The sequence below is a fragment of the Oncorhynchus mykiss genome, chromosome 22, assembly GCF_013265735.2.
Source record: "Oncorhynchus mykiss isolate Arlee chromosome 22, USDA_OmykA_1.1, whole genome shotgun sequence".
Taxonomy (NCBI): Eukaryota; Metazoa; Chordata; class Actinopteri; order Salmoniformes; family Salmonidae; genus Oncorhynchus; species Oncorhynchus mykiss.
The window spans coordinates 41,796,612-41,809,365 of record NC_048586.1 but is presented as its reverse complement, the minus strand read 5'-3'; the positions used below and the strand labels follow the sequence as shown (position 1 = coordinate 41,809,365).

At 40.8% G+C, this 12,754-nt stretch overlaps 1 protein-coding gene across 1 annotated transcript in view; it reads left to right on the top strand.

The window, feature by feature from the left end:
- Window positions 1-10,912, top strand: part of LOC110502152 (contactin-associated protein-like 5) — a 101,287-nt gene extending 90,375 nt beyond the window's left edge. Inside the window, exons 19-24 of the mRNA XM_036959343.1 lie at window positions 148-372; window positions 455-588; window positions 1,696-1,783; window positions 3,711-3,911; window positions 4,169-4,243; window positions 9,487-10,912. Coding sequence (XP_036815238.1) covers window positions 148-372; window positions 455-588; window positions 1,696-1,783; window positions 3,711-3,911; window positions 4,169-4,243; window positions 9,487-9,728 — 965 coding nt within the window. The 3' untranslated portion in view covers window positions 9,729-10,912. The remainder of the gene's footprint in view (window positions 1-147; window positions 373-454; window positions 589-1,695; window positions 1,784-3,710; window positions 3,912-4,168; window positions 4,244-9,486) is intronic.
- The last annotated feature ends 1,842 nt before the right edge of the window (window positions 10,913-12,754 follow it).

Genomic DNA, 12,754 nt, shown 5'->3' with positions numbered 1-12,754 from the left:
TGGCAGATGCTATTTAAGTTGCTGCCTCTGGGGTACTTACTATAGCATGATGGCTAGCAACAAGTAAGAGAGGACCATATTGTGCTGGACTGTCACCCATGATAAAATGCATTACCTAACCCATGCTCTCTCTCCCTGTCCCTACAGAGGTGTCTGTGTCGTTTAACAGAGAGTCGTCGGTGACCTACACCTTCCAGGAGCCTTTCTCTGTGATGCAGAATAGGAGCTTCCAGGCCTCCAGTGTCTACAGAGGGAACAGCAGGGCCGGAGAGAACATGGCTTTCATTTTCATGACCACACAGAGCCCTGCCATGCTGCTCACTGTCAGCACCTTCAGCCAGCAGTACATAGCAGTCATCCTGGCACGCAACGGTAGGGACACGTCTAGGATTATCAAGGTAGGCTTCAACCCTTTGAATTCACGGTTTAACCCAGTTTGTGTTGTGGTCTACAGGGAGTATCCAGATCTGGTACCATCTCCATGTGGACAGGAGGCCAGATGTGTTCAGTCCCAGACCCTCCAGCCTGGCAGACGGACGCCTCCACCGTATCAGAATCCACCGTGAGGGAAAAGACGTCTACCTACAGGTGAGCATAAATATAAGGATAAATATGGGATTTTTACAACAAATGGGATTCCTACATTTGATGTATGAAATAGAAATGTAAGAACAGGGGAGAGAGAAGAGGGTGAGGAGCAGGGGAGAGAGAATAGGGTGAGGAGCAGGGGAGAGAGAAGAGGGTGAGGAGCAGGGGAGAGAGAATAGGGTGAGGAACAGTAGAGATTGAGGAGGGTGAGGAGCAGGGGAGAGAGAAGAGGGTGAGGAACAGGGGAGAGAGAAGAGGGTGAGGAACAGGGGAGAGAGAAGAGGGTGAGGAGTAGGGCGGTGAAGAGGGTGAAGAGCAGGAGGGTGCGGAGTAGGGGGTGAAGAGGGTGTGGAGTAGGGGGTGAAGAGGGTGCGGAGTAGGGGGTGAAAAAGGTGAGGAGTAGGGGGTGAAGAGGGTAAGGAGAAGGGTGGTGAGGAGCAGGAGGGTGAGGAGTAGGGGGTGAAGAGGGTGAGGAGTAGGGGGTGAAGAGGGTGAGGAGTAGGGGGTGAAGCGGGTGAGGAGTAGGGGGTGAAGAGGGTGAGGAGTAGGGGGTGAAGAGGGTGAGGAGCAGGAGGGTGAGGAGTAGGGGGTGACGAGGGTGAGGAGTAGGGGGTGAAGAGGGTGAGGAGCAGGGGGTGAAGAGGGTGAGGAGCAGGAGGGTGAGGAGTAGGGGGTGACGAGGGTGAGGAGTAGGGGGCGAAGAGGGTGAGGAGCAGGGGGTGAAGAGGGTGAGGAGCAGGGGGTGAAGAGGGTGAGGAGCAGGGGGCGAAGAGGGTGAGGAACAGGGGGTGAAGAGGGTGAGGAGCAGGGGGTGAAGAGGGTGAGGAGTAGGGGGTGAAGAGGGTGAGGAGCAGGGCGGTGAAGAGGGTGAGGAGTAGGGGGTGAAGAGGGTGAGGAGTAGGGGGTGAAGAGGGTGAGGAGCAGGGGGTGAAGAGATTGAGGAGCAGGGGGTGAAGAGATTGAGGAGCAGGGGGTGAAGAGGGTGAGGAGTAGGGGGTGAAGAGGGTGAGGAGTAGGGGGTGTAGAGGAGGGCGGTGAAAAGGTTGAGGAGCAGGAGGGTTGTGTGTGTTCTTCACACCTCCATGTCCTTTTTTCCCTATCCACTAGATTGACAAGGACATGAACCTAAAATACAGCCTGTCACCAGACACAGAGTTCATCTCCATCAAATCACTGACCTTGGGGAAGGTCACAGGTGAGCCCACCAGAGAAATTAGGACGTGTTTGTTGAGGTAGTTTGAAATTATTAAATGACTGGAGGCTACAGTCATCGTTTTTACTGTAAATGAACAGCCTACCACAGTGCAGGGCTTAGAAGAATCAGTCTTTGCAATTAAGGCAAAGCTTGTAAGCTGGAAGAGCTAGACGAGTCGTGTCTGTGATATAACTTGATATAGACAATCTAAGCACTAGATTTGGTCAAATAATCACTTCTCGCATCTGATATAGATTTGACAGGCTGATTCGGAGGGTTGTCAGCCACCCCACCAGGACATTGTATCTGTCTAATAATCTGTTTCACATATTGCTCGCGTCACAAATCTTGGGAGTATTGTACTCAAGCTTATCACTTCACACATTAGTCAGGAGATGAAGGGAACTGTTAAGTAAACCAAGCGTAATTTGTCTAACACAGAGATTCACAATAGTTTAGGGAACGAGTAAATCTATGCTAATTGACAACATCATTTGCATTTCAAAACAAATGGATTCATTTTATCATTAAGGTACTGGGGATCTCCTATGGGATGAGGATGCATATATGTACGAATAGATGCTGTCTATACATGTACATTATTTTGAGAAGAACACTGTTTTAAGACATTGATCGTTGACGATGTATTAGATATTTAGAAGGATTGAATCAAAAAATACTAAACATAGGCAGGCCTAGGCATCAATCATTTCAAATGATTTCCAATTTTTCATCAAACTCATGAAAAGTCACGAAAGTAAAGTTAAACACGCAAAATCTAAACCACATTATGGATGCTAAATCTGGGTTATTGTATACAGGACAAAACATCCATTCCCTCTAGAGTATGCCTGTTCTATCTTTCACACATACTGTATTCATATGACTCCAGCACAGCACAACAGCATCCACTACGTACAACGTGTTTTCTGCAGGATGAAAGGAAATACATTCTTGGCTGTGTTAAGGAATGCTGCAGCACCACAAACAAAGACCAATGATGAACATGGTGGCGATGATCATCGTTAAACTTTTTTGGGGTCAATTACACTACTTCCTGTACAGTAAATTGCCCCCTATGGGAAGTATGGTAATTATAGATTTAAAACCAATTAGATACAATATTACTTTAAAGGGACGAAGCTGTTGAATGTTGACCCTCGTGGTCTGATTGGCTCCATTATATTTAAATATCTAATATCTTTAGACAAATTACAAGCACACACTGATCTCTCTTGTATCTTATGCCCATCTACTCTTGTCCTTAACACAAATCAAAATAGCAAATTGCTTTCAGAGCTCGTATCTCTGATTTAATGATATTCAAGTGCTCTAAGCAGCCAGCATCCTATCTACATATTTGGCAGTTGTTATGATTCATTTACTGCAAATGCTGAGAAATCTTTAAAATAATTTATTGTCCTCGACTAACCTGTACCCCCAGCACATTGACTCGGTACCCCCCTGTACATAGCCTCGTTATTGTTATTGTTATTTTATTGTTATTGTTTTTTTTTTACTTTAGTTTATTTAGTAAATATTTTCTTAACTTATTTTTATTAAAACTGCACTGTTGGAATACCTGTTGTATTCAGCGCATGTAAACAAATAAACTTTGAATTTGATTTTAGTGGAGCTCTAATTGGATTTGTATAGAGTTCATATGTATTTACAGACTGTCTCATTGAACACAACAAGCAGGGACAATTGACATACAGTCTCAAGAGGGCCTGTTCAGTGGTTCATGCTATCTCACATTGACAAAGAGAGAGATTGCTTTGAGGGATGCTATCCAACATGTGCATTAGTCAAGGTGAGATACTGATGTCGTTGTGGTCGTCGGTGGACGTTGGATTGCTTTATTACCATTCTGATTAATCAGGTAAATCTGTGAGTTTGATTAGTACCTTCCTTGTTGTTTACATAGTTGACACTATGGATGAGGAAGTGATGCAGGCAGGATCTAAGGGCTTCATTGGCTGCCTGTCCTCAGTCCAGTTCAATCACATGGCTCCACTGAAGGCAGCGCTACTGAACCGTGCCAGCTCATTGGTCAGCGTACGGGGTCACTTGGTGGAGTCTAACTGTGGTGCGCTGGCTGACTCAACAATATTTCACTCTCAATCAGGTGAGGAATCTAGAATGTATTCAGAATATACTGTATTTCTGTGGACGATGTCGTCTAACATTTTAATATTGTACACTGTCAACACCGAAGCCGGGATAGAGTTTTCAGTCTACAGATTCTTCCATTGTCACAATGACGGTTCCCAAGGGAACGTTGCTCATTGTTTTATGTCGGTTCCCTGTCCTCAAACAAATGACAGATCAATGATGTAATACATTCCTCATGATGTCACCGCACTCTCTTCCCTCTCCCGGTAGATCATTCAGAGACAGTCGGCAGAGGCAGGGGGCCATTAAGGAACGCTTCACAAAGCAACTATGCGGTAATTGGAGGTGAGATTTCCAATTCAGAGTTGTTAAAGTGCTCAATTGCCAAAGTCAGTGTCCTGTGAAATGAGCCCCGGCTATCTCTGCCTCTTGCTCTCTCCTCAGACGTTTTCTTGGAATAATGTGTGTCTGTCAAGACAGGATAACATGCCACAATTTAGACATTTCCAGCACTGGAGAGACTTCCAAAGTAATTACCCAGAAGGGCTGTTATTTGCACTGTAAAGTAAGTCTAGGTCCAAAAGGCTCATTAACAGCTTCTACCCCCAAGCCATAAGACTGCTGAACAGTTAATCAAATGGCCACTCAGACTATTTACATTGATGCCCCTTTATTTTTACACTGCTGCTACTCTCTGTTCCTTATCTATGCATAGTCACTATACAAATGACCTCGACTAACCTGTACCCCTGCACATTAACTCAGTACCGGTACCCTCTTTATATAGCCTCGTTATTGGTATGTATATATCTTGTTACTTTAATTATTTATTTATTTATTACTTTAGTTTATTTAGTAAATATTTTCTTAACTCTTTCTTGAACTGCATTGTTGGTTATGGGCTTGTAAGTAAGCATTTCACAGGTAAAGTCTACTACACCTGTTGTATTCGGCGCATGTGACAAATACAATTTGATTTGATTTAAAAGGTCTTATGAATTGACTTTAAGTCAGATATGTTTGTAGATAATGAAGCTAATGGATAAAAAAAGGGGAAAATGAAGACCGAATACCATTCCTAATTAAATTCGGGAACGCTTTATTTGACACTTAGTGTCATAATATGTCATAACCTGTCGTAATATGTCATAGTCATAACCTGTCGTAATATGTCATAACCTGTCGTAATATGTCATAACCTGTCGTAATATGTCATAACCTGTCGTAATATGTCATAACCTGTCGTAATATGGTCATGACACATATTTAGATCTGTTGTGACATATACTGCATTATTTTATGGCTGGTTATGACACCTACATAAGAGTGTCAAAACCCACAAAACCTACCACACAAGGCAAAACAATCCATTACACCATCGTCTACTTGTAAACAGTATGTTTATCTTATAGAACTTTTTCTGTTATTGACCATATTAAGTTATCATTGTAATTGCGCACACATTGATGTCAGACATGCACATACCCCAATGCTCTGTTGCTGATGACCGGGATGAATGCAGGAGCAGATTTCAGGAGCAGGACAAGACACCCTTTTTGTGACATTAGGGCTTATATGATTATGATGGTCATAATGCTTCATGATAGTGTCACGAAGTGTGTTTTCTACAAGTTTTTCAAAATACAATGAAAAAAAAGCATGACTGTAAAGAATTAATTACAACATCAAGGATTTAACTCTTAAATTGTATTTTTTTATTCAAATCTGTTTTTTTCACTGTGAAGTTTATTTTCACTTGAAAGTTTGTTTCTGCCGCCTCCTTCAAGGCCTTCACCTCCACTCCTGGATGCAATACTTTCTCTGAAAAATAGAAGTAAAGACAGAAATCAGAATAGAGTATGCTACAATGCAGTGACACCACTAAAGAAAGCTGAAAACCTAAAACGTTATACCAAATATATTATGGCAATAGCAAACATTTTCACACATTATCAAATACATTACAATCCAGTTTTCTCAATGTTTTCATAACATAGCTAAAGCTAGCTGTCAACTATTCATGTAGCTAGCTAGCTAACAGTTAGCTACCATCTAGTTAAGTGGTCACCAACGGGTCGATCGCGATTGACTGGTTGAGCTCCAAGGCATTCCTTGTCGATTGCCAAACGTTTCTGTGAAAACCCAAAGATAAGCCTCGCGTTCCTATTTCTTTAATTTGTGTCGTGCCGGGTATATAAAACGTGTTCCCGTTTTGAACCGTCTCATATGTCTCAAGGCACAAACTCAGCCTTCCCGTTGGGGAGCAATTCAAGTGGACTATAGGCCTACCACTGGCCAATCGGATGGCTCAGATGATTGTGTCTGCAGTAACGTAGCAGGCGTTTAAAAGAAAGCTACAGCAAAGTTGATGTTGTGAGATTTCTAAACTTTTAGAGAGAGACTGTCAACAATTACAACAAAGAGTTGCTGTTTTTACGAGTGAGTTCATGTTTCCGTTTTTATTCAGCACTGTCAACACTTTCTACTCAACGCTTTAATAAGCCATAAAATAAATCTACCTTCGCACTACTTCCACTTGCACTACAACAAGCACTGCAGCTGCAATGAATGAGTTGGAAAGTGTATCAATGAGCTTGCGTTATTTTTTAGCAGCTTTGGTATTTTTTCTGATCATAGGAGAAACAACATGAATTTGTGCGTGAAGCACAAAATAATACAGTACAACTCTAGTTTTGTTAACAGCTGGAAGATGGTGTCCCTATTTGGTCATTGAGGAAAGGGAGAGCAAAGGGTGTTGAGAGGCGGACCCTGCTGGCTTCTTCCTCCGCTGAGACTGGCCATCAGATAAAGGCTCCATCAGCGCGTAAATGTATGCTCACCTTGGGCTGTGGTGGTCATGCAAATAACTGTGGTAATTGACAATTCATTAACATCAACATAAACAATTTGACATGCACTTGATAATATTCCCACCCATCAAGATTAATTTGTATTTATAATGGCCCACAAAAAAACATAATCCGTAGCCTGCAATCGAATAGGGATGTTACGTGTGGTTACCTCTTTAATATGTAAGCATAGGCAGTGTGTCCATAATGCTAGGGGAAGCTAAACTTCTGCTAATGTAAATTCAGTTAAATTGCCAAAATGATATAGCCTAATTAGCTTTCTCCTGTCTATACAGAAATAAATACAATTGTTAAAAAAATTGGCTACTAAAGCATGATTTGGCCACAGAGGATCATTAGCTTCTTCTTTGTTTTATTAAATCGTATTGCCTACAGTCAGAAGGAAAGACGGTGCACGCAATTTGGGGAGATTATTGTTGCGACTGTCTGTGAAAAGTAGAGGACAAGCCAGGCATATTGAAATATTTCAAAATACAATCTCAGGGAAACCTAGTTTGGAAATCAAATGGTTATTGCTATAAAGAGAGGAAAATGAAAACCTAATCTTTCTGTTATCAAAATCTTATTTGCACCAGCAGAGAGCATTGGCAATATCTCCTCTGAGTGTGGCACTGTGCATATTCACTACTTATTTGGGTAGTTGGGTCAGTGCTACTTAAAAGTTTGTTGTTTGACAATAATTTCCTATTATATTATATTTGTGTCTCCCCTTCTCGTAGGCCTATTATATGGACAGCGTTGTTTTTATTGATCTGCTTGTCAGTGTCAGCAGAGTAGGCTTCCCTGTAATGTGTCATATTAAAAAAGATTCTGCTAATGTCTCCAGGTATATAAAATGTTGTGGTACTCCATGAAATGGGGTTATGAAAGGCCACATTTTTCCAATGCAAATAAAGAAGAAACGTATCTGTGTCACGATCGTTAGAATAACTGGACCCCAAAGCTCGGCGTGATCTGGGTTCCACATCTTTTTATTACTAGGTGAAACTTACAGCAAAACAAAACAATAAACCAAAACAATATACCAAAACGAAACATGAAGCTGCTATAGTGCTCACAGGCAACTAACTATACAATGTCAAGATCCCACAAAGGGGAAATGGCTGCCTAAAGCTGCCTCTGATTGGGAACCATACCAGGCCAACATAGAAATATAATGACCTAGATGACCCACCCTCGTCACACCTCAACCTAACCAACATAGAGAATAAAAGCTCTCTATGGTCAGGACGTGACAATCTCATACATAGCCTAGGCCTACTCTACGCTACATGCCTCATCCATGCATTTTTTGCGAACAGTGATGGATTTATATTATTAGCCTAAATTATGACTATGCAATCTACTCATCACATTACGAATAGTAGACTATCTTACATAAGTCTGCAAATGCGATGATGCATAGATTGCTTTATTATCAAGGCAAAAAAAAATGTTTTAAATGTTTGTTTTAACACGTTGTAAAGTGGATTAATGTGCTTCATTTTAAGATTGAGCAAGAAATACAGGGGGGCATGATCATTCTGTAATCGTCTTTCAAATAGTGTCCAGTCAAAACTCTTATGTTTATTATTGCAGGTAATAATATACTGTAAGCCATATGGGTCTATCACGTACATGACCACATGTCAGTCATAAGTCCCAAAAAGGGTGTTTTGTCCTGCTCCGATATTCATCCCCGTCAACACAGCACTGGGCTAGGCACATGTTTGACATCAGTGTGTGTACAATTACAATGGTAATAAAATGGCCCGTTTTGAGAAATGTTATATAACATACTATTTATACGTAGAATGGAATGGTTTGCCTTGCGTGGTAGGATTTGTGGGCTTTGACACTCTTATGTAGGTGTCATAAGCAGCCATAAAATATTGCAATATGTCACAACAAGTCTAAATGTGTGTCATGACCATATCATGACAGCGTTATGACAGATTATGTCAACTCTTATGAAATATTATGACATGGTTATGACCGTGTCATAACGGGTTCTGACACTAGGTGCCAAATAAAGTGTTACCGTATATTCTTTAAGTGTAAGAATCATATTTGGCAAGGGATTTTAAGTTTTAGCTCACAATTATCTCAGTGCCAGTTAAATTAATATGAACTTTTTCTGAGTCTAAACAGCTAAATTAATAAATACTTAATAAATAATATAGAAATCTGTCAAATCCTCACAACTGAAAGAACTTCCTCTGTAGTCCACTAAAGAACTTATTATATAGTCCACTAAAGAACTTCCTCTCTAGTCCACTAAAGAACTTCCTCTGTAGTCCACTAAAGAACTTATTATATAGTCCACTAAAGAACTTATTATATAGTCCACTAAAGAACTTCCTCTCTAGTCCACTAAAGAACTTATTATATAGTCCACTAAAGAACTTATTATATAGTCCACTAAAGAACTTCCTCTGTAGTCCACTAAAGAACTTCCTCTGTAGTCCACTAAAGAACGTATTATATAGTCCACTAAAGAACTTATTATATAGTCCACTAAAGAACTTATTATATAGTCCACTAAAGAACTTATTATATAGTCCACTAAAGAACGTATTATATAGTCCACTAAAGAACTTATTATATAGTCCACTAAAGAACTTATTATATAGTCCACTAAAGAACTTATTATATAGTCCACTAAAGAACTTATTATATAGTCCACTAAAGAACTTATTCTGTAGTCCAATAAAGATGGCTGCCTTTGCTCCCCCGCAGGTGTGGTGTCAGCAGTAGTCTTCATCAGTCTGTGTGTAGTGGCGGTGATGACCCGTTTCCTGTACCAGCACCGGCAGGCCCGGAGAGACGCCAGCATCAAGGAGAAGGAGCACCGGACTAACCTGGAAACAGCCTACCGGAGAGAAGCAGCCTACCGTGCAGAACCAGCCTACCGGACAGAGTTCCACCTCCATGACAGTCATAGCTCCACCCTCAATGACAACAGGGAGTACTACATCTGAACACCTGTGTCCCAGTCCCCTGGTCATCAGGGAAGGCCTCTCCTCTGAAAGTGGATTGGGAGGTGGAGATGTCACTGCAGAATTCCGGACAAGAAAATGGCCAAGAGTCCGAGCCCAGAACCCTTCTCCAGGGATTCTGCTCGGGAATTTGCCCACTGTCCGATTATTACAAAACATGTATGTAGTGGACTACACGTTTAGCAGGTGTTTAGGGCTGTAGGTGTATCATGTGGTCGGTAAAACTGTCAGACAATATGGAGCGAATATGCAGGTGTGTTTTCGGAACAATCTCTCAACCAGCAGAGGAAAAGACCGAGACAAAGAAGGAAAGGAACCATGAGAACATTGAATGTCACCTGTCACACCGTCTGAATGTGTCGTACAAACTCCTGAAGACATCATTCTTCTTGTGACCCCCAATATTCTTCAAGATGTTCCACATCGTTCTGTGGAACGTCCTAAATGACATCTGAAAGATGTAGGTCAAGCATGTAAGTGAACCGTGAACTCTGCAGTGTGGCAATGACCGAACATTGAAATGAGAGAATGAAAGAATGAAGGACTTTACTGCCTTCTGTTAGAGTGCCTCTTCATGTTGTTTTAACCTCCTTTTTCTAAACCCTTTAGATCTTTGTTTAAATTAATTAGTGTTCATTTGTGTTTCCTTTATGTGCTAAGGGAATCATAGATCTGAATATGAACCACCTGTACTGTAATCATCATCTGTTCAAGTCTATAACAAATGGATGGTGTAATTCGGTGTATTACACAATGCTGTAATTTATCTAAGTAATGTTTCAAAGATGGATAATGCTCAAAGGTGAAACATTTTGCTGTAAAGTAGAAAGATGAGTATGTTCCGCCAGGTAAAGTCACTGATGTATATGTTTCACACAACAACAACAAAAAGACTAAACATAACAGCCTGATAGGACCAGATCCTATCCTTTTAGAGAAATGCCTGTGACTGGAATTTACCTTAACACATCTGCCATTTTAATCAATGTCTGGTTGTGATAAAGTTCAAGTCACAAAGGTGTGTATGAAGAGAGGATCTCTAATCAGATTTTTCAGATTATAACAATATTTGAAATTTATTTACCTTAACTTCTTTGTTGTGTATAGTTGCAGTTGTACAGATATATTGTATAGATGTATATTTATTAATAAATTGAAGACTTTATTAATTATATGTTGTAACGTGGCTTATTCCCATTCCTTGTAATAGTTCAGTTGACTGTGATGTCAATTAAAATTCTGAGCTTTGCAAGTCAATCTGATCTTCCCGAAATATAGTAACTTACATTTAAAATGTGTTGATTGTAAAAATCAATGTCCAATGCATGATTTAAAATGCCCTGTGTCCTCATCTAAACTCTCGTGATCCTCCAGGCAAATTTACATGCTCAATAGAGGTATGATACAGTCAGTTGGAAATAGAACAACACAATGAGTCATCTTAAATGTCACTGTGGATGTAAAATAATCCCTAGTTCAAACACCACTCTATTGATGCACCAACCTTAAAAATACATGACTTTCTCTTTCGAAGAGCGGGGATAGAGTGCCGTCTGAAACCATAGAATAGTCATCTGACTTTTGACTACTAGTTCGGCAGCGTCTGACACTCTTTCAGCGCGGGGGAAGCACGCCTCTGTTTCATGCAGAGAACCAGAGCAGTTATTCCACTTTCGGGAGAAATGGTATTGCATGTTAATATACGCTGAAGGAAAACATAAACGCAACCTGTACAGTGTTGGTCCCACATTTCATGAACGTAAGCTTATTTCTCCAATTTTGTGCACAAATTTGTTTACATCCCTGATAGCAAGCATTTATCCATTGCCAATATCATCCATCCACCTGACAGGTGTAGCATATCAAGAAGATGATTAAACAGCTTGAACATTACACAGTTGCACCTTGTACTGGTGACAATAAAAGGCTACTTTTAAAATGTGAAGTTTTGTCACACAACACTGTGCCACAGATGTCTCAAGTTTTCAGGGAGTATTCAATTGACATGCTGATTGCAAAAATGTCCACCAGAGCTGTTATCAGAGAATTGAATGTTAATTTCTCTACCATAATCTGCCTCCAATGTCGTTTTAGAGAATTTGGCAGTAAGCCCAACCGGCCTCAAAACCGCAGTCCCACGTGTATGGCGCCAGTGTGGGTGAGTGGCTTGTTGATATCAACGTTGTGAACAGAGTGACCCATGGTCGTGGTGGAGTTATGGTTTGGGCAGGTGTAAACAATTTATTTTTTATTTTTTTTATTTTTTTATGTACCTTTATTTAACTAGGCAAATTCAGTGGCACAGCTGTCTAAGGCACTGCATCTCAGTGCTAGAAGTGTTGCATTCCCAGTCATGTGAAGTCCATAGATTAGGGCCTAATGAGTTTATTTCAAATGACTGATTTCCTTATTTGAACTGTAACTCAGGAAAATATTTGAAATTGTTGCATGTTGCGTTTATATTTTTGTTCAGTATATGTTAATTGCATGCAAATAAAGGTTGATTCACAACCACACCTGCAACAGAAGCCCAATTTGGGCCTTGGATTTGCAGGTGGAGGACTTCTGTGAGGAGAGGAACAGCTCTACTACTTTAAGGAGATATCTGAAACACACTTTCCAAATGCTGACTACACCAGGCACGTGCTTGCGTCCACCTGATTTTGTCCATCCTCACCAGATGGAATTATGACACGCAGGTTTTAATATCAAAACCAACTGTGAACAAACTATATTAATTCGGGAGCAGGTCGAAACAGGCATGAAACATTCATGGACATTTAGCTCGCTAGCTATTGCTAGTTAGTTTGTCCTGGGAGATGGGTAGTCGCGTAGACACGCGTACAGTATGGTCCTCTTTGTATATATGTTTCTCTACTCCAACGATGAATTCACAGATAAAAAGGGAAACCTAGTTAGTTATCTTTAATTATTCTCACCTTCTTGGTCTTTCAAGTATCCACGTGGGTCTGTGTCTTCCTGATATCCAATAGAGGACTTGCAGCGTG